This window comes from Felis catus, chromosome C1, assembly GCF_018350175.1.
Source record: "Felis catus isolate Fca126 chromosome C1, F.catus_Fca126_mat1.0, whole genome shotgun sequence".
Lineage (NCBI taxonomy): Eukaryota > Metazoa > Chordata > Mammalia > Carnivora > Felidae > Felis > Felis catus.
In genome coordinates this window covers 34,452,568-34,476,847 of record NC_058375.1, presented here as the reverse complement: position 1 = coordinate 34,476,847, position 24,280 = coordinate 34,452,568, and the positions used below count along the sequence as shown (strand labels likewise).

Genomic DNA, 24,280 nt, shown 5'->3' with positions numbered 1-24,280 from the left:
GCCCTAGGTCCCCAGAGCTTGGGGGGAGGAGACGCTGGGAGGAGACCCTGGGACTCAGAGCTAAGAACCCAGGCGGCAGAGAGGCACGGGAACTGGGCGTTCAGAGTTTGTAGACACGCGAAGTAGGGAGTCGGGAGGCTGGGCTGAGGGCGGGGAGGGAGGGGACAGGCCGGTCCCTGCCTCAGCCGAGGGCCCTGCAGTTGGTGCGGTCTCTGGGGTCCCGGCTGGCCGGCCCGCAGTGGCTGCTCCTTGCTGTCTGGCCCACCGCTAACTTCTCCCAGCGGACCCATGGAACTCGTCACGTTGGTGAGGCGCTGCGCTGGGGCCCTGGGGGCCTGACCCTGCTCCAGCCGCCCTGCCGCAGGGCCCCCACTGCCCGGGGCTTGGAGTGGAGACAGATCCGAGAACACCGCTGCTCACCCGGGGCGCCACAGGGGCAGTGCTGGTAGGCGCGGGTGCCCGTGGTGGAGAAGGGAGGGTCACAGAGGAGAAACATGCGCGGAGGCTTTGAGGTAGCAGCTGGAGGGTAGTATTTCAGGTGCCTAATTACGGCAATTTGGCAGGTGGGGTGGAGGTTGAGTGAGTAACATGGATAGAGGTAAGGAAAGGCCAGATCCTGTGTGTCATACTAGAGTCTGGCCTTTATCCAGATGGCACTGGGGACCACTGAAGGGTTTCAGGCAGGAGAATGGTGTGACCAGACAAGCATTTCAGAGACTGGCCGCAGTGGGGTGGATGGTCTGGGGGACATATAAGGAGGCTGCTGGGGAGAGAGGAGCCTGAGGCAGAGTGTGGGGCTGGCGGAGGGCTGCAAGCCTCTTTCGCAAGCACACATCAATCGATCCCTGATGGGATGGGGTGAAGAGGTAGGACAAAGGTATGCCTGTGGCCTGGGTGATGAGGTGGAGGCGATACATGCTGGCAGCTGGGGCTTCCCGGAGGAGGGGCATGTGGAGGACAGGAGCTCACGAGTTCAGTGTCCGACGTGTGGAGTTGGAAGGACCTGTGAATTACCGTACCGGCGATGTTCAGGAAGTAGCTGAATCTGTAGCCTGCAGCAACGTGGAGAGAGCTGGGGTGGAGATGGCAGTTTGGAAACTGTTGACCAACTGACAACTGGAAGCCGTGGGTGGGGATGAAAGTGCTCAGGGGACGTGTGTGGACCAGCTGTACCTTGACTATGCATCAGAACCACCTGTGGACCTTTTAAAACCACCCACATCTGGGCTCCACCCCAGACCTGAATCAGAATCTTGGGGTGGGCATGTGCCGTTTTCCCAATCGGTGCAGGTTATTTTGGCATATGGCCGGGGCTGAGAACCACAGCTTTTGTGAGAGCAGTTTCTGTGCAGAAGCCAGACCACAGAAAACCGGTGGTGGCTGTCCGCAGGCTTGACAGGACCCTGGTAGGACAGGGGCCACGCAGTGAGTAGATCCTCTCTTTGCTGCCTCTTGCAGCCTGGGGCTTTATCAGCCGTGGCTGCCTCTTGTAGGCATGCAGCCTATGCCCTGTACAACTCCAGGGGGTGCCATTCCCGTAGAACATGATGTGCTTTGGAGTTGTGCCCGGTTGCCAGCAAAATCCCAAGGGAGTTCTGGGTGTGCCTCTCAGGGTCTTGCTCTCCCCTCAGCTGAGGAGGCTTCTGCCTGAGGACAAACCACGGCAGTAAGGGGGCAGGTGGGAAGGTGGTGGTCCTTGGGATGGCAAGGACTCTTGGATTGGGATGGCAGGTGAGAGATGAGGGGGCCAGCCAGCCTGTCACAGTGGCAGCTCTGGCAGGAAGCTCACTCCATGGCTTCAGATGCAGGTGTATGTTTGTCCCATTCTCAGGCCTGCCTGGGGATGCTGGAAAGGGAGGGCTCAGACTCTAGCGCTCTAAGGGGGTGGGGGTGGGGATAGCCTTTCTAATGTTCACCTGAGGGTGCCCAGAGGGGGCTGTGCCTTCCTGTTCTGTGTGGGGAGAGGGGACCCTTTGTGCTCTGGGTTGGGGTGGGACATACTCTCCCCAGGGCTCAGCCTGGGGTGCCACGAGCAGGTAAGGTCTTTGAGCCTGTGTCAGAGGCTCAGTATAGATCTTTCCTGTACTTGTAGGAATCTCTGTCCCTGCTTGCAGAACTGGGGTTCTGGGGACTCAGAGGTGCTATCGTAAGGCTGTGGACTTCAGTGGCTCCTTTAGGAGGACTAGGGTAGACTCTGGGCATGCCCTTATACCTTTGGTCTGCTTCTCTTAAAGCAAACAGGGTGTAGGACTTTGTAGGATGGGAGAGGCTTCAGGAGGCCCCTAGGTAGTAGCTACCCGTGTCCAGCAGTTGACACGAGAAGGGAAAGAGACCCGGGAATCTGCGTGGGCTAGAGAGATGGCCCTTGAGTTTAACATAATTGCTGAGGCCCCAGGTTCCTGCCTCTTCCAGGAAAGTCAGAGAAAGCAAGAGGAGGCCAGATTCGGGGAAGAGCTTTATTGCTTCCAGGATGGCTGCCACAGCCTGGGTAAGGTCCTTGAGCCTCACTTCCCTCTGGTCCAAGCTAAAGGCAGAACCCAAGGACCTGACAGTCTCATTGCTGAAGTCCAGAACAGCTGCCAGGTTGGTCAGTCCAGGCTGGGACGCTGTCCTATGGATCAGCTGCAGCTGGGGAGGGGGGGCGCTATTCCCATCAGGTTGGGCCAGGCCCCATCTCCCAGGCTCTGTAGTTCTTTCTGCTTAACCCAGGGGCTGTCTTGTTGGCTTAAATGATGGCTCCAGGGTTTTCCTGTGGGGTAGTTAGGGGCTGGTGAATGGGAATACCCCATCTTCTCCTCAAGAAAGGCCAAACAGTGTCATGAGCTGGAGAGGGCTGGCATGAGACCTTGCCCACCTCCCCTGTAGTCCCGAGCAGGGTCCAGGCCAGTCATGGCACCCCTACTCTACAGGGAGCCCACTGGTACCTAGACCCGATAGGCCCCCTAGTGGGCCTCTTTCTGTATGGCAAGTGGACCAAAGTTGACATCTCCAACCTTATTTAAAAATAAATTATCCCTACCCTCCCCCCAACCCCAATTCACAAAATGATAATACACCAAACACTGATTGGAGAAATGATTCCAGCAGCAGCCCTGCTGCCTGACGTCCACCTCCTGCATGCTGGGCCTGCTGGGCACGCCTGGTGGCCTCCTGGCCCTCTAGCTTCAAGGACCCAGGCTGAGAATGAGGCCAAGTGCTGGTCTCTGAGGCTGGCCTCTGGGCAGACACAGCTCTGGCTGCCCTGCCAAGGCCTCGCCACCCCTGGGGCCACTTGGCACTGTCCTTCTCGGGGTCTAAAGACTCCTGTGCCTTTCAGGCAGAGCCAGACCAAGGCCAATGAAGTGGGCAGGTGGTGGTGGCTGCTGCTTGCTCTTGGCGGTGCCAGGACCTCCGTGGCCATGTGCTGGGCCCGCCTCAGATGCCGCTGGTTAGGTCGGTGATGACACGTGCTTTCACCAGCTTCCGCAGAAACTCTTTCTCTCGCTGGATATTGTGCGTCCAGGACTGGAAGGAAAGACATGGAGACGTGATGAGTTGAGCTCAGTGCCCTCTTCTGACCGCCACCCTCCCATGCTCCAGAAGGGCCACGGTTCATCCTCCCTCCTTCCCCACACTGGGAGAACTATGCCTCTTCTCCTCTTCCAAGTCTTAGATGTAGGCCTTCCAACCTTGTTCCCCACAGACTTCAGCACCTCCTTGTCTGGCCGTATGTCCAGGGCACCTAGGTCCTAGGCACCCTGAGGATAGGCAATGTGAGTCACTTAGGTCTGGCCCAGGCCTGGCGGGTGGGCCCTGCTGGAAAGAGAACCGCGTGGGGTGGCTTAGTCATCCTCTGGCCTGATGCAATCCAGTCTCCAGGCCTGGGGGCAGCTGATGAAATCCTGCCTCTCAGATCAGAGGAGCCAGGGGGCCCGAGACCAAGAGGCTCACCTTTCTGTTAATGTGGAAATTACAGGGAAGATGCTGCCTTCTGGGGCTTTCCTGGGGGAAGACTGCACCCAGGCTGAGGCTCTTTCCTGTCCCCAGTACTCCCACCAGGAGGCTCTGATGGCTAAGTCTCTGATGAAAAAGGGCTAACTGATTGACTCAGTGAGCGTGGACAGCCTCTTCACAGTTTGTACCCACCTGACTGCTCTGCTGGGTTGGTCAGCACCAAGCCTCACAGCGATGTTAACAAGCACCGTTTACTGGTGCTAAGGATGCAGGGCTCTGTCCTGTCCTTATTCTCATTCAGTCAACTTTGTACAACTGGCCACATCCTTTCAATCTAAAACGCAGGCAAAACTCCCTACATTCTCTGAGTATTCCCTTCTACTTTTTTTTTTAATTAAAAAAAATGTTCATTTTTGAGAGAGAGTGAGAGAGCATGAGTGGGGGAGGGGCAGAGAGAGAGGGAGACAGAATCTGAAGCAGCTTCCAGGCTCTGAGCTGTCAGCACAGAGCCCAACACGGGGCTCAAACTCGTGAACCGTGAGATCATGACCTGGGCCGAAGTCAGACACTCAACCAACTGAGCCACTCAGGCGCCCCTCCCCTTCAACTTCTTATGCTAACCACAAACCCAGCTGCCCCTAAGGACAGTGTACCCCAGATGCATTTCAAGTGGGGACTGTTCTCCTCTCCCCCAATCCACTCTCCATGACACCTGAAGGTCTACAGGGTCTTCCTCTCTCTATTGGTCCATCTACACAACTGTTCCTCCAAACTCCCTAAAACCTCTGGCTCCCTTGAGGCTTCTGTCATTATATTCTGCTGTCTGTGAATTGCCCCCTCCCTGTTGCAGTGTGATTTGCCCTCATTCCTTGAAAAGTCCATCTTCTGGCACACTCTCTCTTTGAAGGCAGGGACTGTTTGGCACAGAGTAGGTGCTCAATAAATATGTACTGAATGAAATTAGATTTTGTGGGTAAGCTTTGGAGCGCCTAGATGACACAGTTGGTTAAGCGTCTGTGTGACCAACTCTGGATCTCAGCTCGCGTCATGATCTCACAGTTTGTGAGTTCGAGCCCGACATCGGGCTCTGCGTTGATGGCACAGAGCCTGCTTGGGATTCTGTCTCTCCTCTCTGCCCCTTCCCTGCTTGTGCTCTCTTTCTCAAAATAAATAAACTAAAACAATTTAAAAAATAAGAAAGAAAGAAAGAAAGAAAGAAAGAAAGAAAGAAAGAAAGAAAGAGAAAGAAAGAAAGAAGAAAGAAGGAAGGAAGGAAGGAAGGAAGGAAGGAAGGAAGGAAAGAAAGAAAGAAAGAAAGAAAGAAAGAAAGAAAGAAAGAAAGAAAGAAAGAAAGAAAGAAGAAAGAAGGAAGGAAGGAAGGAAGGAAGGAAGGAAGGAAGGAAAGAAAGAAAGAAAGAAAGAAAGAAAGAAAGAAAGAAAGAAAGAAAGAGAAAGAAAGAAAGAAGAAAGAAGGAAGGAAGGAAGGAAGGAAGGAAGGAAGGAAGGAAAGAAGGAAAGAAAGAAAGAAAGAAAGAAAGAAAGAAAGAAAGAAAGAAAGAAAGAAAGAAAGAAAGAAAGAAAGAAAGAAAATGGATGCTTAGAGGAATGGTAGGGCCAGGATCTGAACAAATGTAGAAACTTACACTGCTCTCTGCTTACGTATCCCCTCCATCACCCCCAGCAAGAAGCAATCGATCTGATGGGTTAGTTTTAAGAACACCCACTGGGAATCACCAATGTTTGAAAGCTCAGTGGAAGACTGGACATTTTTTTCCTTAAGTTTATTATTTTTTTAGTAATCTCTATCCCCATTGTGGGGCCCACACTCATGAACCTGAAACCAAGGGTCGCATGCTTTTTTGACTGAGCCAGCCGGGTGCCCCAAGCCTAGACATTTTTTATGACGTTAAGGGATTATTCATTTTTTTAAAGGTGTGATAGCGGTACTGCAATACTTTTCAAAAAGCTCTTCTCTTTTAGAGAAAGTTACTGAAATATTCAAGGCTGAAACAATACAATATCAGAGACTTGTTTCCAAATAATCAGCGAGGAGGGGTGCATGAGGGGATAAACGGATGAAACACTGGCTATGTGCTGATAATTGAGGGATGTGGGTGACAGGTACTTGACAATTCGTTATTCTCTGTATTTATGAACACGTTTGACAGTGTCCATAATGAAAAAGCAAACAAAAAGGTGGGCTCTGGGGTGTAGCTCTCTTGAACCAGGAAATCCCTCCTCATTCTCCCTTCTATACAGACGGCATGGGAGCTTACCAGAACTATCCGCACTGTGTTGTCTATAGTATCTATGGGCTGGGGCAGAATTCTGGTGGTCCTGGGTCCCCAGCCTCAGCAGAACCCCGAATTCTGGAGGCAGCTGTCTTTCTGACAGCCCTTTTTGTCTTCATCTCTGGCTCCCCGTCCTTCAGCCAGTCATTAAACGCCAGTGCTGCCCCAACCGCCCACACTTCTACCCTGTCGGCTCCCTGGGCGATTCCATCCATGCTGGCCTTGTATCTGAACAGGCAGCTGTGACCACAACTCACAAAAGGACGTTTCCAGACCGGGTCTCTCTGCTGGGTGGCACGGACCTCTGTGAGCCTGTGTAAGCCTCGGGCAAGCTGCTGCTCTGTCCCTCTCCTCCTCCTCGTCCACGCTCCCCGGGAGCACGTCCTATGTACCATGCCTGCCTCTCTGTCCTCTCTGCACCGCCTCTATTCACCGCTCAGCTAGTAGTCTAGCTCCTGGTCACTGGCCTTGGAAGCTGCTCTCCCCACCGTCCACGGGGCCCCCTCACTGGTGCAGCCACTGGCTATTTCCCAGTACTCATCTTGCTGGACTTCTCGACAGCACCCGACGTGGCAGACAGTCCATGAACGCTGCTCCCTTGGTATCCGTGACCCTGCACCTTCCTATCGCTTCTGTCCTTTCACTTTTCTCCCCTCTGAACTCCTTTGATGCCCCTTGCACATCCCCCAACATGCAATCCTTGCTCCACTGGCCTCCACAGCCCGCACACTCCCGCTGGGCCTGGAGAATGGGCCTGTGGGCCGAGTGGAGGGGAAGCAGTGGTGGGGCCAGGGTGTTGCCTGGTTCACTTGCCTACTGGAGACACTAAAGGTGACAGCAGGGACCCTGAGCCCAGGCACCAGCATTTCCAGTGCATCCTCGTCTAGGACGTTGGGAGGTAACAGTGAGAAGCAGGGGTAAAACATTAATATTGGTAATACTGGTGGACCTTTATGTGTGCTTACTATGTTCCAGGCCTTTTTTTTTTTTTTTTTTTTTTTTTTAAGCATCACCACGTCTAATCTTCCCCCAAGGCAGTAGGTGCTGTCGTTACCCTTTTTATTGGTAAGGAAAGGAAAGCACAGAGCCAGGCTCTGAACCCAGGCCATTTGATGTCATGGCTTGACCTCCTCAGCGCCCTGCATGAAGGGGGTGCGGCAGACGCCAGGAGCCTCAAGCCAGCCTGTTTCACAGGGCTGGGCGGGGGCGGTTGGGCCTGAAAACGGAGATCTGGCGCACCGAAGAAAGGGAACAGTCTCCAGCAGAGGGCTTTTCAGGGAAGGTGCTGTCCCTTCTACCTTCTTCCCGTACCGAGGCAAGCCCAGGCCCTGCGGATTTAAAATTGTTTCTTTCTCTGTCTTCTCACTGACACTGAAAAGTTCCTGGTCAGGGGTGTTCATCTCTTGCCTAGACTGCTGTGACAGCCTCCCAGCTAGTTCTGTCTCCACCTAGTGCCCCTCATTTTTTTTTTTCCATTACTTATTCAAATTCAAGTGAGTTAACATATAGTGTAGTATTGATTGGTTTCAGGAGCAGACCAGTGATCGTTACTTACATATAACACCCAATGCGCATCCCAACAAATGCCCTCCTTAGTGCCCATCACCCATTTAGCCATCCCCCCACCCACCTCCCCCAAAGCAACTCTCAGTTTGCTCTGTGTACTGAAGTCTGTGCCCCTGTATTTCATGCTGCAGGTGCAGTGGACTACTATGTACTAATCTACAGCCTAAAATCCTTCCATGGCTCCTTCTGGCCTTCAGAGTAGAGTCCAAGCTCCTCACCATGGCACAGAAAGTCCTGAGCGACCTGGCTACTGCCCGTGTCTACAGCCTTTCACCCTCTGCCTGAAACGCCGACACAAAATTTACACAAAGGGAGTATGTAAGAGACCACAGATACAAGGAAAGAGAAGCCAGGAGACAGGTAAAAGCTGTGCCAGTGGTTCAGAATGGGTGCTGGCAGGGGACAAGAAAAGCAAGAAGATACATGAAGAGAGACAGATGGAAAGACCTACAGGCTCCTGACAATCAGGAGGCAGGCTTGGAGCCAGTCACTGCTGAAGGTGATGGGGTCAGACAGACAGTTCTGGAGCTGTGCTGGACCTGAAAGGGGCCCCCTGTTCCTGAATCCCATTCCAGGCAACAGGAGGCCCAGCCGTAAGGCAGTTTCTGGTTTCCCAAGTCTCTCTTACATTCTTGCAATAACTTCCCATGACTTGAGGTGGCCCGAGTGAACCCCAAGCATGAAACAATACAGATGGCAACTGAAGCCACGGATGGGGGTGTCAATCTCCCACAGAACGTGTACGGAAAGAGAAGACTGTCCAGGATGGAGCCCTAGCGAATGCTGACTCTGAAATCAAGGACGCTGAGAAAGAGAATGAGAGAGACTGGCGAGCGAAATCAGAAGAACGCCAGAAATTACTGACTCCGAAGCCCGAGCAGGAAAAGCTTCAAAGAGGAAGGAGTAGTCAACAGAAAGCATGTTTCTGAGAGGTCAGGAAACATGTGTCCACTGGATTTGGCAGCCTTGAGGTGAGTCACTGGTGACCTTAGTGGGAGTCATGGCAGGTGGAGGAGGAAGCCAGGCTGGGAGGGAGTGAGGAGTGCAGCGGGCACGAGCCAGCAGGAGCTGACAGAGTCCCTGCCGCAGCCTCCGTTTTCCCCGCAGGACAAGAGGGTGGGGAGCTTTCAGGGAGGACAGGGCTCTGGGCTGGAGAAGGGCGCACCAATGAGCGGTGAGCAGAAGGACGGCTGGCTGAGATGGGAACCCCTACACTTGGAGAATCTGCACAGATGGGAGGCGTCTTCCAACCCCCCTCCACCCCTCATTCCCTTGTGGGATCAGAGAAGCTGCTCGAAGTCTCGAAGTGCTGGCCCAAGATGTGCAGGTTCCAGGCTGGCATCAGTGGAAGGCTGGTGGTGGAGGTGGAGGGAGTTGTAAGAGGGGCTTACGTGGGCCCTGGGTGTGAAGGCAGAGATGCCATCAGAAGAGGCTGACTGATGGCCCGGGAGACCTGGCATGCTTCTGGAACATTAAGGCAGCTGAATACAGGGATCACTTGGGAAGCAATGCTGGGCGATAGAGAGCTTCAGTGCTTTCCTCCCGGGGCGGGGGGGGGGGGGGGGAGGGGCAGAAGAGGTACAGGGACTGAGAGGCAATGTCTGTGGGTGGTTTGAGGGGGCACAAAAGTCCTCGGGGGGAAGGTAGGACTTGCAGTAGAGAAGACGGTCCTGAGCTGGTGCCAGGATGAGCATATGAGGGTTGGGAACAGCAAGGATGAGGCAGGTGCAGGACCAGGGCAGGGAGAGGGTCAGGGAGGGTAAGTTTGGGGAGAAGGGTGGGGAAAGGAGTGCTGGGTTCAGGGGCACAGAGGACGCTCGGTGGTCAGAGACCTGAATGCAGGGATGGACCTTCAGGGATCCAACTTAGCTAAGGGCAGGGCAGAGCCTTCTTGCGAGCTCTGGGCAGCCAGACCAGCTGCTGGCTCACCCCTTTCTGTTCCTTTGTGCTGGGACACCCCTCCATCGGCCCTGCCCAAGGGACTGCCCCCCAGCCAGCCCGGCACCTCTTTGATGGCCGCCATGCGCACGGTCTCATAGTAGTGCAGGGGTGCATTGGGTGTGCTCATGTCGTAGCCAAAGCCTGCAACCGCCACCTCATCACAGCCGTGTAGTGCCATGGTCACTGCCACACTGCCAAGGGTCGGGATGTTCTGGAGGGGAGGGAGGAAGTGTAGAATTCAGCTGGAGGACCGAGTCAGGCTGAGACCCTTAGCGACACTCATCAGAGCTGAGCTCCATTTCTGAGGAACAAGCCCTCTGCCCCTCACCCTGCCACCCCGTCCTCCCCTCCCACAGCATCTCTGACCCAGCTCCCCTCTGCCCTCTCCCGGGGCCCCACTCTCTCACCCCGCGGCCCATGAGGCCGTTGTTGAAGGGCAGTCCGATGAGGGTGAAGGCGGCCTCCTGGATGAAATATGGGTTGAGGATGCGAATCTCAGGGGGCTCCTTGGGCACTCGAGTGGCCACAGATTTCCAGAAGCCATCCGACGCACTCTGTAGACACAGCATAAGTGGGCATGAGCTGGGCACACAGCTTGCGATGGGGCTGCGTGTGTGTGTGTGGCCAGACCCCAAGTGTGTACAGGCAAATGAGAAACAAGGTGGGGCCTGTGAGGAATAAACACCGTGGTAGAGGGATGACCTGGTGTGTGTGTGTGTGGTGGGGGGACACGGGATGTATGACAGTCACAAGAGGAGGTGGTGGGGAACAGAGAGCACATGGTGGGGCCACGGTGTATGACGGTGGACACAGAGTGAACTGCAGGGCAGGGGCACACAGCGTGGGACACTGGGGTGTGCTGTTCCCATCCGAGGGGATTCTTGGATCAGCACGAAGACCCAGTGGGCCAGTTGTCCCCTGCCCTTCGCAACTAGCTGAGGGGCCCACGAGGACCCTGCCCTCTCTCTTCTATCTGCTCTGCTGGGCTCTCCTCCTTTCCCTTCTGCTGTCTCCTTGCTTTCAGTCAACTGTTCTAAAGTGAACCTGAAAAATAAGGACAGAACGTGAGCTAGTAAGGCACAGAGGAACATAGTATGCCACTGATTAGCGGCGGATGACGTTAGGCAAGTCACAAGCTCTCTGAACCTCAGTTTCTTTAACAGCAAAGTGGAGATCTCAGGGAGTGCAGTCCCATATGGGAAAGGCATCGGCTCCGAAACGCGACATCCCAGCATCCATTCCAAGGCCACACCTTCGTCTCCTGACTCTCTCCCTTCTTCCAGTTCTCAGCCCTACATTTCTGTTCAGTACACGACTCCTTCCTGGTCTAGTCCCTGAAGCAGATCACGCCAGCTCTCTTGTGAGCTCCCTCAGTCCCCTGCCCCCTTGCTCTTCGATTGCCCCAGCCTAGGGAAACGCTGAACTTGGGCTCAGTCCATTCACCCACCTCTTCCACCCTTACAACTGGGCTTCAGTACTGCTGGAGAGAGTCACAGTAATCCTGCAGACTGGAGGCATTACCAAGCCATGGACTCTAACCTACTATTTCAGGGTGTTTGTTATTCACCTAGAAAACCTAAAACAATCAACTAAACTTAGAAGGCACAGAATAATTTAGTAATGGGATCTGTACTCCAACAGAAAACAGTCACCAGATACAATACAAAGGAGATCCCATCTGCAATCCTAACAAAATCCTCAAACTGAGTAATAAACTTAACTATAATAAAAAAAAACACTACAATCCTTTATCAAGAGATATAAAAAGAGGACTTAAAAAAAATTGGAGATAAACCATGTTTTTAGATTGGAAGGCTGAATATTAACACAATGGCACACCCTCCCTGATAAATGAAGGCCTAACAGAAGTCTAAGAAAAATCCCAACAGGGCTTTTGAAATTTACCAAAAGGATTCTAAAAACCCACCCAAAATATTCAACAGGTAAAATAGCCCCCAAATTTAAAAATTAGATATTAACAGGGGTGCCTAGGTGGCTCAGTTGGTTGAGCATCCAACTCTTGACTTTAGCTCAGGTCATGATCCCTGGGTTGTGGGATTGAGCCCCCTGTCGGGCTCTGCACTGAGCCTGGAGCCTGCTTGAGATTCTCTCCCTACGCCCCCTCCCCTGCTCATTCTCTCTAAATAAACAAATAAATAAGATATTAAGAATATATTATGAAATTGCAATTATTAAGATATGGGATACGTGTATAAGAATCTGTGTGTGACACAAAGATCCGTGAAACAAGACAGCCCAGAAGTAGAGCAATATATATATTTGTTACTCTCTAAAGTATGTGTATGCGTGTGTATGTGTCTCTGTGTATGTATCCTGGCGCTTTGTGGTGGAATGCACACCTAGGTAGAATTCTCCGGTATTGCTATAGGAGTAAAATTGGTAGAGCCTTTCTAAAAGACGATGTGAGGGGCACCTGGGTGGCTCAGTGGGTTAGGTGGCTGACCCCTAATTTCGGCTCAGGTCATGATCTCACAGCGAGATCTCACGTTGGACACTGTGCTGACAGTGCGGAGCCTGCTTGGGATTCTCTCTCTCCCTCTTTCTCTGTCCCTCCCCTGCTTATATGCACGCTCTTGCTCTCTCTCAAAATAAATAAAAAATAAAAGGCAATCTGACAATATGTATCAAAAGCCTCAAAGTTGTTTTTATATCCGCTGACTGCAATATTTCTCTTCTAAAAGTAGTCAGAATGGTGAAGACCTTTGGAAAAAGGTGTTTATTACAGTGTTATTCATAAAAGTGAAAAAAAAGTCCAGAGGCTTACAACAGAGGTCCGATTAAATGATACATCTGTATAACTCAATGTTATAGACATCAAAAGTATGTTTTCTAAGAATTGTGTCACTAAGATGCACTGTAACTTATTTAACCAATCTGCTGTTGCTGGACACGGACCTGGTTTCTTCTGGTTTCTCCAGATCTGCTCTGCCTTCTGTGTTCTCTCTTCTACTATCCACCCATCTTCCAAACCAGAACACCAGGAATCCACATTGAATTCTTCGTATCTTCAGCCCATCCTGGCTTACTTGGTCATCTGCTTCTTTCAATTCTGTCTTCTTAGAATCCCACAGACCCAAGGTCAGGGGCGACAGTACCCAGTAGGAAAGGGAAGTGTGGACATGGGCCAGATCTTACGCAGACCTGGGGAGGAACCGCTCCTGGGAGGGCCAGGTGTGGACTGAAAGGAATGGCAGGTGCCAGCCTGTGCCAGGCCCCTGTCCCCTCTGCGGAGCCTGGCAGGCTCCAAGAGTTCTCCCCCCCGGGGTTTCTGCCCATGCCTATCCCCCACACGTGAAGAGCAGAGGGCACAGGGGCTGCTTGGGAGAGCCAGGAACAGGCACAGCCCGGGGTGTGCGAGGCTCCAGGCTAGTTTTCACAGACATTACTTGATTTGTATCTCCTCCATTCTCCCCCACTTCACAGCTACAGATCCCAAGACAAAGTAGCATGCTCAAGGTCACACAAGTGGCTGGGCCAATACTCAAACCCGAGTGTCATAAAACCAAGATGGGCATTCTTTCTCCACGCTATTTATCACCATCACTACCATTCCCACCTCAGGAAGTCTGGGGCCTGGAGCTGAGGAGGAATGAGACCTCCCCTCTGCCTCCAGCAGCTCTGGGGTGAGTAGGGGTCACCTGGTTGGTGCCCCACATCCCATTTCACGGAGGGCACTGGGGCCCAGAGAGGCGAGGAAATGGTCTGGCTGGATCCAACTTCAGAATCTGGCTCTCTCCATGACACCCTCTCTGAAACGTCTGAAGCCCCATATGTGACCACTATGCAAAACTGGCAAATGAGCTTATCACCTCAAACCCTCTGTGAAAATCTGATAAAAGCTTCAGCGGGGAGGAGGAGCAGCTGACCTGGCCACTTAGGTTTGAGGGTACTGAATGTGTCACATTTACTGGGATAAGGCAAAAAGTCTCTCTCTCTCTCTCTCTCTCTCTCTCTCTCTCTCTCTCTCTCTCACACACACACACACACACACACACACACACATGCCTCTCTTTTGGACTCCCTGCTCCCATGCAGCACAGGCCCAGCTCCTGATCTTGGCCTCTGCTCCCTGCCTCAGGGGAAAAATGTAGGTCCCACAGGGACAGGAGGCCTGCACTTGGTCTCAAGTCCCAGGGAGCCCTGCGTGAGAGCCCTGGGAACTGGCATACGGAACAAGTCAGTGGTTCTGTTTTATTTTTCCCCATCTGTCACTGTCCTGAGGCAGAGTCTCCTTAGGAATTTCAGGGAAAGGAGGAACAATAAGACTAAGATATGATTTGGGTATTTCGGTGTTTCCCCAGCCATAAAATATCAAGTACCAGCCTGTCTCCTAAAATAGAAGCTATGGCTTCTCTTCTCAGAAAAACATATACAGGCACATACACATTACATTTTGCAACCCTTGCAGAGGTTCACAGAATCCCCGAACTCAAGGGATCTGCTGACTTCTGATTAAGAATCTCTGGTATCGTGGGGCGCCTGGGTGGCTCAGTCGGTTGAGCGACCGACTTTGGCTCAGGTCATGATCTCACAGCTCGTGAGTTCGAGCCCCGTGTCAGGCTCTGTTCTGACAGCTCAGAGCCTGGAGCCTGCTTCGGATTCCGTGTCTCCCTCTCTCTCTCTGCCCCTCACCCACTCGCATTCTGTCTCTGTCTCTCTCAAAAATAAATAAACTAAAAAAAAAAAAAAGAATCTCTGGTATCAGGATGGGTTAAATAGGTGATGGGGATTAAGTAGGGCACTTGTGATGAGCACCAGGTGCTGTATGTAAGTGATAAATCACTAAATTCTACTCCCGAAACTAAATTTACACTGTATGCTAACTGCAATTTTATCTATCTATCTATCTATCTATCTATCTATCTATTTTGCTTTTAGACAATAATACAGGTATTTCTGAGGTCAGTTATGATCATTTGTTCCTTATTTTTTTTTAATTTTATGTAAATCCAAGTTAGTTAACATACCACTTACATGTAACACCCAGTGTTCATCCCGACAAGTGCCCTCCTTAATGCCCATCACCCATCTAGCCCATCCCTCCTCCCACCTCCCCTCCAGCAACCCTCAGTTTGTTCTCTGTATTTAAGAGTCTCTTATGGTTTGCCTCCCTCTCTGGTTTTATCTTATTTCTCCTTCTCTTCCCCCGTTTTGTTTCTTAAATTCCACATGAGTGAAATCATATGATATTTAGCTTTCTGACTGACTTATTTCCCTTAGCATAATACATTCTACTTCCATCCACATTGTTGCAAATGGCAAGATTTCATTCTTTCTGAGTAATGTTCCATTGCATGCATATACCACATCTTTATCCATTCATCTGTCGATGGACATTTGGGTCCTTCCCATACTTTGGCTATTGTTGATAGCGCTGCTATAAACACTGGGATGTGTGTGCCCCTTCGAATCAGCATTTTTGTATCCTTTGGACAACCAACTGGAATTTAAATAAAAACTTGGAAAGGAAAAAAAAATCTCGGGTATCAGGTGAGATGGGATGAGAACCCCATACCCACTAACGTCAAGGGGGCAGGTGGAAGCAGAGGCACCTGGGGGAGACCAAGAGGAACCATGAGACAGACAGGGATGCGAGTGAAAGAGCAGGAGCCTTGGAGTCTGGAAAACCGGGGTTCGCATCCTGATTCCACACGTGTGTGACCTGGGGGCAGTCACATCATCTCTTCAAGCCTCAACTTCCTCGGGCCTAACAGGGATGACAGGACCCACTTCCCAGACTGTTGTGAGGATTGTACGAGGTGCTCTGCACTTTGCAAAAGCATCTGGCACCATGTTTGGCACACAGCGCGAGCTTAGTAAGTCTCGTCTATTATGTCTGTGAGCCAGTGTCACAGAAGTGGAGAGGCAAGGAGAGGGCGTGGTCGGAAACGCCGGATGCCACGCAGGCCAGTACACAGACACACACGCGTTCACACGGGGAAGCCTGCTTTTCCCTCTGGTTCCCTGCAGGAGGGCAGTGGGCGACGGAGCCTTCCCCCGCTGGGTGACCCTGCCAAGCCCGGCCCCACAACGCAGCCCTGTCCCAGAAGGCTTGCCCAAATTTGGCCCCAGGCCTCTCACAGCTCATTTCCCTGCCCCACAGGACACAACACAGAGGCCTATAAAGCCGGCCCATGACGCTGGCCCCAGAATGGTCAAACCTCTCCTCAAGGCCAGCTGTGGACTGCATTCCTTGTCGAGTCCCTCCCCCTCCAGGAATGTCCCTGCCTCAGTCAAGCCTGGACCCAGCTCATGGGTGTGCGGCCGCCAGTCTCCCGCTGACGCAACAGCCAGGAGCAATGGGGAGAGCTTCTGGGAAGAAGGTGCCTCCCTGGACAGGTCTCCTTCCGCAGCCCCTTCCTCCCTCTCCCTCAGGAGATGAGAGATCTGGGAGTAGAGAGGCTGACCTTGGGCTGGTGTCCCGCGGCCCAGAGCAGGGTGGGCGCACTCACTCGGGCTCCCGGCTGCTATTGCCTTGGGACAGGCTACCCCCTCTCCCTGGGGTCACCCCAACAGCTACCGGGTCTGCCCACCTCCACCTTCAATTCCTTCCCTTCCCTGCACAGGTCTGACCTGCACACTCTCAGGAGGACTAGAACGTTCAGTGGCTTTCCACTGCCCACGGAGACAGCCTGTCAGGATAATTCAGCGCGTGGGTCTGGTTTTTGCTTTTGTTTTCCTAAACCAACAGGAATCTGTAACTCAGTGGAAAAGACAGGGTAGTATACAAAAACCTCAATACATGGTAGGATGATTATAATGTGAGCAAGAGCCAAAAAAGAGGCTTAGAATACCTGCTGTGCTTATTTAGAATACAGAGGAGACATACCCCGAAAGTGTTCACACACATGGCATATAAAATGGGAGGGAGGGCAAGGTGACACAGGAACAGAACTAGAAGCAAAATGAAGAGCTCGAAAAGAAGCTATTTACAGATGCAGATACTTCAAAGCTAATGACTGCAACTCACAAAGATCACAAATACTTGGGTGCCTGCTAGACATAAAGCATGTTCTTTTTGTACAGACATATTCTATAGTATTCCAGACAACCAACCCTCAAAATGCAGATTACAATCATACAAAAAGAGACCTTCAAGAGCATGTGGTCCAGTCCCCTGCTGAAGAAACCCAGGCCCAAGAGGCTTGTTTTCTTATCCAGTCTATTTCCCCTGAGGATCCACTACCACTGTTCTTCCCCAGCAACCCACACCTAGTGATCCATCTCCCGTGACCTTGCCCTCTCCCTCCTGCCTGGGGACTAAGCAACTACCAAATCTGCAGCTTCTGCGCTGGTTCACCGTGCGACCATACGCTTCCCACCTTCAAGCTTCGCCCCACCCTGCTTGCGGCCTGAGCTGCCCCAATTATTCTGCAGGCCTGTTTTTGAACCCTGACACCTTAACTGCTCACTCTGTGTTCCTGGCCTATGTTTTTGTCCTATCTAAGTCTTATTATCCTCGTCTATAGAGTAGGGGAAATAAGAATAGTTTCTGCTTCATGGCATTTTGGGGCTATGACAATGAAGTCACACGTGTCATATGTCTGGTGACAAGTCAGCTCTTTGGCTTCTGCTATTGTTTAGTCCACAGGATGAAGTCCAAGCTCCTTGACGTGACCTTTATACCAAAGACCTGTCACAAGACCCTTCACCGTCTGTCCTCTGCCTACTCAGCCTCGTCTGCAGCCCTTGCCCCCCACATACATGCAGGCCAGCCCCATCGCTTGTGGGGCCAGGGACAAAATTTCAAATGGAAGTCCAGATACCACATGTCTGAATCTTGGATTCTAAATATTTGAGAATTATAAATCAAGGTACCAAGCTGTCAAATAAAAATATATTCTCTTCTCCCTTGAAAAACCACCTGGGGACCCAGGTTTGAATTTAGAATCCGGCCTCCTGCAGATCTGTGCCGAGCCGTGGTGCTGTGAGGAGAGACAGCCCCAGCCCGGCTCCTTTCTCTCTCCACTCCCGTCCCCAACCCACGCCACGAGAAGCCTTGTGCACACGTGAGCAGACTCCCCAGCCCGCACCTCCACCTCCCTGCAAACAGCCCTCCTTGAGCTTAGGGGTCTGCACAGGGAGGTGGATTCTGTCTTTAGGAGGAAGGAAGTGGCCTGACCACTGCTAGTGCAAGAAATTCTGAGGTCTCTAGCAGCTGGTAATGGTCTAGCGCCTGGGGATGGGCCTGCGGGGGGCAGCTCCCTCTTGGCCTGCTTACTCCTCTTCACTCCATGGTAGGGCTGTGGCAGGAGGAGAACCAGGTGCCCTCCCGCCCCGGTACAGGGGCACTGCACTCATGTCACACACCAGTTATACTGAATTATTTTTAATTCACCAACTGTACCACACTCACTACCAGTGCTCTTCTCTGTGCCCCAAACTTCATCTACGATCTCCAAGAGGCTGAGACGGGCAGCTGGTTAGGGTCCAAGGCAAATTAAGTGTCCTGGAGGCTGAGAAATGGGGTGGCTGGACCTTCCCACCCAAGTGGCACTTGCCCTGTGCCCAGGCCCCGTGCTCTCCCTGACGCACTCACTCCTGGGCCCTTGCCTGGCTGAATCTCGCTTCTCAGAAGGGGACCGTCACCTGCAGGGGGAGCACACTGTGTCCAGCGTCGCCACGTGTACTGTCTTGCTCGCTCCTGAGGGCAGTCTGACAGGGAGCCACACGGGGAAGCTTTTCCTGTCCCCACTGTACAGAAGAGGAAAAACGAACCCCGAAGATATGGGCTGAGGCAGAGGAATCATCGTTCCCAACACCGTACCCAGCACTGCTTTGCCAACCTTGCCCGCACCAAAGGAGTTTGGGGGGGGGGGGTGAGGACGGCTGTGAGGACAGCCATGAGGACAGCACTCCTTCACGTCACCGAACTATCATTTACATAATAGACCCCTCAGGTTATATTTGGGTTTGGCCTTATTAAATAACAGTCTAATAACAATCTTTGTGTGCCGATCTGTCCTTCCTTTGGGTAATGGCTATTGGTGCCAAATGTCATTTCCTTTCCAAAAATCTTGTCCCCGTTTATACTCCGACCAGTAGCCTCTGAGAGCACCTGTCACTGAACGCTTGCCAGAATCACGTATGCTCATTTAAACATGTTCTTTAAAGATGTGGTGGGTGATAATGGCATCCTGTTGTCTTCACATGAATTTCTCTGACTGCCGGAAGGTTAAACATATTTTTGTTACTAGTTATATTTCCTTCTGTGTGATCTGCTCAGTCTCCTGCCCTTTATCTGCTGGGGTCCTAATGGTTTTCTGGTCAACTTTCATAACAATAACCATTTGTCTGTCATATTTCCCAAACACACTTTCCAAGGCTCTGTGGCATCCAGTCTCTTCATTGTTGTGAATTCAGTTTGAATTTTCATATATTATTAAGTCTCATTTCTCCTAGCGCGTCCACCCCTTGAAAGTTCTTTTCCCTCCGGGGATGTGATTTCTATTCTACTTACTTCAAAGTTCCCTTTGGTTGTATTTTTATATTTTACTTTTTAGTCCATTTGGAATTTATCTTGATGTGTGCTTTGAGGAGAGGGTCAAAAAAAACCGTTTTGAAAGCTATATTTGGCAAAAGCAATGGACAGAAATAGGAGTCGGCTTGGGGCCGACTTCATGAGGTTGACAGACAACTGAAAGAGGCAAAGCGCCAGGCACCGTGCAGTTCTCATTTTTTTTATCAAGGACAGTGATCTTGACCTGCAAAAAGAAGATCAAACATGGCTAAAGGAAAGAGAGGCCCCAGAGAAGCAAGAGGAGAGCAAGGGTCTGGATCTAAAAGAACGACCTCCCAGGGCCATGAAAGGGGGAGGCAGCCCAGCCAAGAGGAAAGAGTCCTGACTGAGGGTCAGAAGACTTGGGTTGGAATCCTGACTCTTCCAGAGGTTCCTGCCTTACTCTGGGCCTCAGTTTCCACATGTATTTATTCATTTATGTGTGGCCAACTGTGTTTAAGACATTGCTGGAGACGATGGACTTACGGAGACAAACCCCATGGTCCCAGTCCTCTGGGGGCTCGGAAGAGTTGGCAGGGCAGTGACCCCTCAGGCGTAACAGAGGGAGGAGTGTTTCGGTGGGGACTCTGAAGAGAGGCATCTATGACAGCCTCACGAAGGGGAGCAGGTGAGGCGAGGAGGTGGTATATAGGATCTCTCTATTCCGGGACAGCCAGAGTGGAGGGTGTATGTTGGGTGCAAGAAAGAGGGGCAAGGACAAGGAACGGGTCGGCAGGGGCCAGGTCATGGGCGCTATGCCACAGAGCCTGGTTTTATCCTGCAGGCCAGTGGTTCTCACAGCTGAGCCTGTATCCAAACCTCCTGGAGGGCTCATTACAACAGATGGCTGGGCCCGCCCCCAGAGGTTCTGATTCACCAGGCCAAAGGTGGGGCTCCAAATGCATTTCTGACAAGTTTCTAGGTGATACCCACGTGTGGGCATAAGAAGGCCCTTTGAGAGTGGCAACATGTAGGCAAAGGGAACCATTAAGCAGGAGAAGGAACCAGCCAGAGGGACACTTGAGGAGGATTCTTTTGGACACAGATTTGGAGAACAGACTGGAAGGTGACTGGACTGAAGGCAGGGAGATAGGAAGCTGCTGAAATAAGGTAAGTGAGGTTATTTTTAAAGGGGGGAAATCCCAGATTTGGAGACTGAATGAATACAGAAGGCAAAGGAGAAGGAGGAATGAAGCATGCCTCCCAGGAGTTTGGCCACGAGCCCATAAGACCAGGGACTATCCCCGCAACTCGGTACTGTGCCCGGTTCACAGCAAATGCTCGCTGGGTATCTGCTGACAAGTTGTTCCTTTAAAGGGAGGCAGAGGTTGAGTCCACTGGATTTGGAATCAGGTCGCTACCAGCAGAGAGACAGGTCTGGAAGCTGGACTGGAGAGGGTGGGGAAATAGAAGGGGAAGACATGGAGAGGCATCGTGGAGAGGCAATGACTCTTTCTGGAAACCTGAAAAGGAAGGAAGGACAGAGGAGGAACACAAAGTAAAGAGGGCTTTCACTTTTAAGGTGAGAGAGACCTGAACAAAATTACATGTGTGAGAGGAGGATCCAGTAAGAAGTGAGAAAAGAAGTAAAGGGAGATAGTTCCTAGGGAGGCGGGACAAGACCGCATCCAGAACCTGGGAGAAAAGTGACCTTGGATGCGAGAGGCACAGAAAGCATAGTGAGGGAAGCCGGGATGGATGGGGAGGCAGGTAACTTCATACACTGGAGGCTGGGAAGTCCAGAGTTCTTGACTGCTGACCACCTTTATTCTCCCTGTGGAGTAGGGTGTGAGACTTCGGCTTAGGACAGGGATGGAGGTGTAGTGGAACTGAAGACGGTGGTGAGTAGGCTCCAAGAGGAACGACGGCCAGGGACAGGACACAGGGGTGGTAAGTGGCATCAAGATGCTGGTAAGGTGGGGCACCTGGGTGGCTCAGTCAGTTAAGCAGCCAACTTCGGCTCAGGTCATGATCTCACAGTTCGTGAGTTCGAGCTCTGCATCGGGCTCTACACAGACAGCGTGGAGCCTGCTTGGGATTCTCTCTCTCCCTCCCTCCCTCTCGGCCCCTCCCCACTTGTACTCTCTCAAAACAAATAAACAAACTTTTAAAAAAAGATGCTGGTAAGGTAACACCACTATCTCAGCTCAAGTTTCTCTCTCCATGGGGACTCCCTGGCAGTGGACTGGCTGGACAAGACAGTCGTGGGGAGGGGGAGTTGTCAGGCCAGGGAGACAGCACATGAAGCCTGGGGCTCCGTGTGATTTTGGTAATTGATTGGAATTGGCCGAATGAATGAATGAATGAATGAATGAGAGGTGTTACATGTTACGGTTACACAAGATACCTCTGGCTCCAAACGCGACCCTCCCACTTACTGTTACTTGTCGCCTGGCCTTGTAGGGTTGTTGACATGTCTGGCTGATGCACTGCTTGTAAATCGTGTGGCCCAGAGCCTGGCACGTGGAAGAGCTCAGTAAACGGCAGCTCTTATCATTCTCATGGGCCGTGACAGGTGGGAGCTGATCGACAGAGGATTCTACGCAGCAGGGTGATGTGGCTGAGCTTATTTCTTAGGAAGACCCCTGAAGCAGTCAGAGCTGGGTATGACTTCAGTTCTCCCACTCAGCTAGCTGTATGAGCTGGAGCAAGCAACTCATCCTCCCTGTGCCTCAGTTTCCCAATCCCCCAAATGGGGGTAGTAACAGAACTGATCTAGTAGGATTGTTACGAGAATAAATTCAAAGGAGGCTGGCAAACTGGAGAGCGTAACACGTGACAGCTGTGACGAGGGTGGCGGAAGCCGGAGGAGGCAGAGGAAGAGGAGAAAGGAGGACGAGGAGAGAGGCAGGAAGAGGGGAGAAGAGAAGGTGGCACAGTGATCATACTGATTATGAGGCTCAGTAACCAAGAGGTCACTGATGACAGTGACGAGAGGAGCAGGGGGTGAGACGGCATGAACCCCAATCCCTCAGCACTTTCTGTCTGTGTGCGGAGGAGTAGCAGTTAGCATGTGGCCGAGGGGTTGAGCATGGAGGCCTCCTGGCCCTCAGGGCAGAAGAGGAATGAGCCACCAGAGCTGGCTGCAGAGGAAACAGTGTCCCAGGAGAGCTTGTCTCTGAGGCCTGGTGGGGAGATGGTTGCTGGTTCAGCAGAAGCCTAGTCACAGCAGGAGGAAGCCACGCTGCATGCCAGCCTCAGCACCCTTTCCAGGTGCCCTGTGCGGAGTCGCCCCTGACGTGAGGTGATGTCCACACTGAGCTCCTAAGGCTCGGCATCCCTCCCAGGTCTGGAACAGCATACAGGCTTAGGTGCAGATGGACATTCAGTCCCCATCTCGGGCCCGGTCCAATACGGCCTCATAGGCAGGGACCTGGTGGCCCTGTTTGCCCTGTGGATTTCCTAGACTATTAGCCCACCCCTGCTGTCTCTCCCAGGAGGCCCTGCGTCTCCTGCCTCAAGGCCTGGCCTCTGACCCCTGCTTTAGGTCTTCTCCTAGGTCAGACCCTATAGCCTAGACAGACAATGCTTCATTCCCTAGTGCAACTGGGCTTTTCTACTGGCACCAATAATAGATAGATAGATAGATAGATAGATAGATAGATAGATAGATAGAAGTAGCATTAATCATTGCTACAGATAGCACTTGCTAAGTGTCGAGCACCAGGTCAGGTGCTTCTATATTTCATCTGGTTTAATATTTAAAACAACCCTGAACAATGGGAAGGATTACTCCTGTTTTACGGATAAGACTAAATCTAAGGGGCCTGGGTAATTTGCCTAAGGTAACCCAGCTAATCCTTTGCCTAAGGATCTAAATTTAAACCCAAGTCTATATGACTCCAAGGCCTGATCTGCTTTCCCCTCTTAAGCCATGTTGTCTTCCCAAATTCTGGAGCCCAGTCCTCTCTTGTGCATGAATGCGGGACCCTGGCTGGCCTTAGGGCCCTCCCTCCTTCCCCAAGGCCTGAGCTACAGCTGGGAGGTTGGGGCTGTGTCCAGGCTGTCCAGGGGCCAACCCCCTAGCCCGTCCTCTGTCCCCCTGCTGGGCTGGAACCACACCCATTCCGGCCCAACCTAGGTCTCAGGGCCTCGCTGAACTGACAATCAGTCAGAGGCCCCGCAGCAATGAGGCCAGCTTTCCAGTTTCAGGACTGAGGAGGGGGACGGGGAGGAGGTGGCCAAGGGGATTAGGAAGGCAGTTCCTTTCTGGGTTACCGGGCATTCTGGGGCATGGGAAGGGGAGGCTGGTGGAGGCGGGAGGAATGGGGCCTGAGTGACTGCCTCTCACATGCCCTGTCCTCTCCAGACCCCACAGACAGTGGATGGAGCACCTCCAGCCTTCATCAAGCATCAGGAGGGTGCTCAGTGACAGCACCTACTACATCGCATTACAACTCTAGTTTCGGGCCTGTTCCCACTAGACCGTGAGAGACAGGGAGCAGCATGGTGTCAGCACACAGGACACCTCAGTGACGCCTGGCAAATGAGCGCATGGCGAGATGGAGTGAGATGTGCCTCTGAACATTTCACAAGAGCTGGAGGCTGCCCTGTCCCACCATGGCCTTACATACACCTGCACCTCCGTGTCTCTGGACCTCATCTTCCCCACTCAACAGTCCACTGGTGCTCCTCTGAGCTGCCCTGAGCATGGCCTGTTGGGAACTCCTCCAAGCTTGTTGGCTGGCTCAGGGCTCCTGCGGGCTGGGAGATAACAAGCCTTGTGGTAACTTGTCTGGAACTTGTAGTGCAACTGTCCAGTGAATGAGGGAACCAAATGGCCACAAACGGTGACAAGAAAAGTTCCCATATGGATGAAGGCAGTATGGCCAGCCTTAGCACAGGCTGTCTTCTGGGTTGTCCAGTCTTCCTTTCCGGTCCTTCCTCTTTCCAGACCCCATCATGACTCCTGGGTACCAGAAAGTTCCACCCACTGAGCAACTTGTTCACATAGCAAGTGGCAGGCAGCAGCCGTGACCGAGGCCTGACACTTGTTCCAGCACTGCCCAGCCAGGCCTTGGCTCCCAAA

At 52.3% G+C, this 24,280-nt stretch overlaps 1 protein-coding gene and 1 long non-coding RNA gene across 9 annotated transcripts in view; one reads left to right on the top strand and one right to left on the bottom strand.

Annotated features, from left to right (window-relative positions):
* The first annotated feature begins 2 nt into the window (after window positions 1-2).
* Window positions 3-23,506, top strand: LOC123379586. 2 transcript variants are annotated; one of them, XR_006584229.1, is made up of 3 exons: window positions 3-445; window positions 7,922-8,761; window positions 17,337-23,506. It is a non-coding gene; the product is annotated as an uncharacterized LOC123379586 (long non-coding RNA). The 2 variants fall into 2 exon arrangements; XR_006584228.1 differs by lacking the exon at window positions 17,337-23,506 and adding an exon at window positions 10,895-14,318.
* Window positions 3,264-24,280, bottom strand: part of ST3GAL3 (ST3 beta-galactoside alpha-2,3-sialyltransferase 3) — a 199,267-nt gene continuing 178,250 nt past the window's right edge. For 3 of the 7 annotated variants that reach the window (XM_045035686.1, XM_045035685.1, XM_006934674.5), the window contains 4 exons: window positions 18,342-18,446; window positions 10,139-10,285; window positions 9,796-9,942; window positions 3,264-3,504 (listed from right to left, as the gene is read on the bottom strand). In XM_045035686.1, coding sequence (XP_044891621.1) covers window positions 3,415-3,504; window positions 9,796-9,942; window positions 10,139-10,285; window positions 18,342-18,446 — 489 coding nt within the window. In that variant the 3' untranslated portion in view covers window positions 3,264-3,414. Of the gene's footprint in view, window positions 3,505-9,795; window positions 9,943-10,138; window positions 10,286-18,341; window positions 18,447-24,280 lie in introns of those variants that run through there. The other 4 variants (XM_045035687.1, XM_003989993.6, XM_011284674.4 and 1 more) reach the window with 2 other exon arrangements.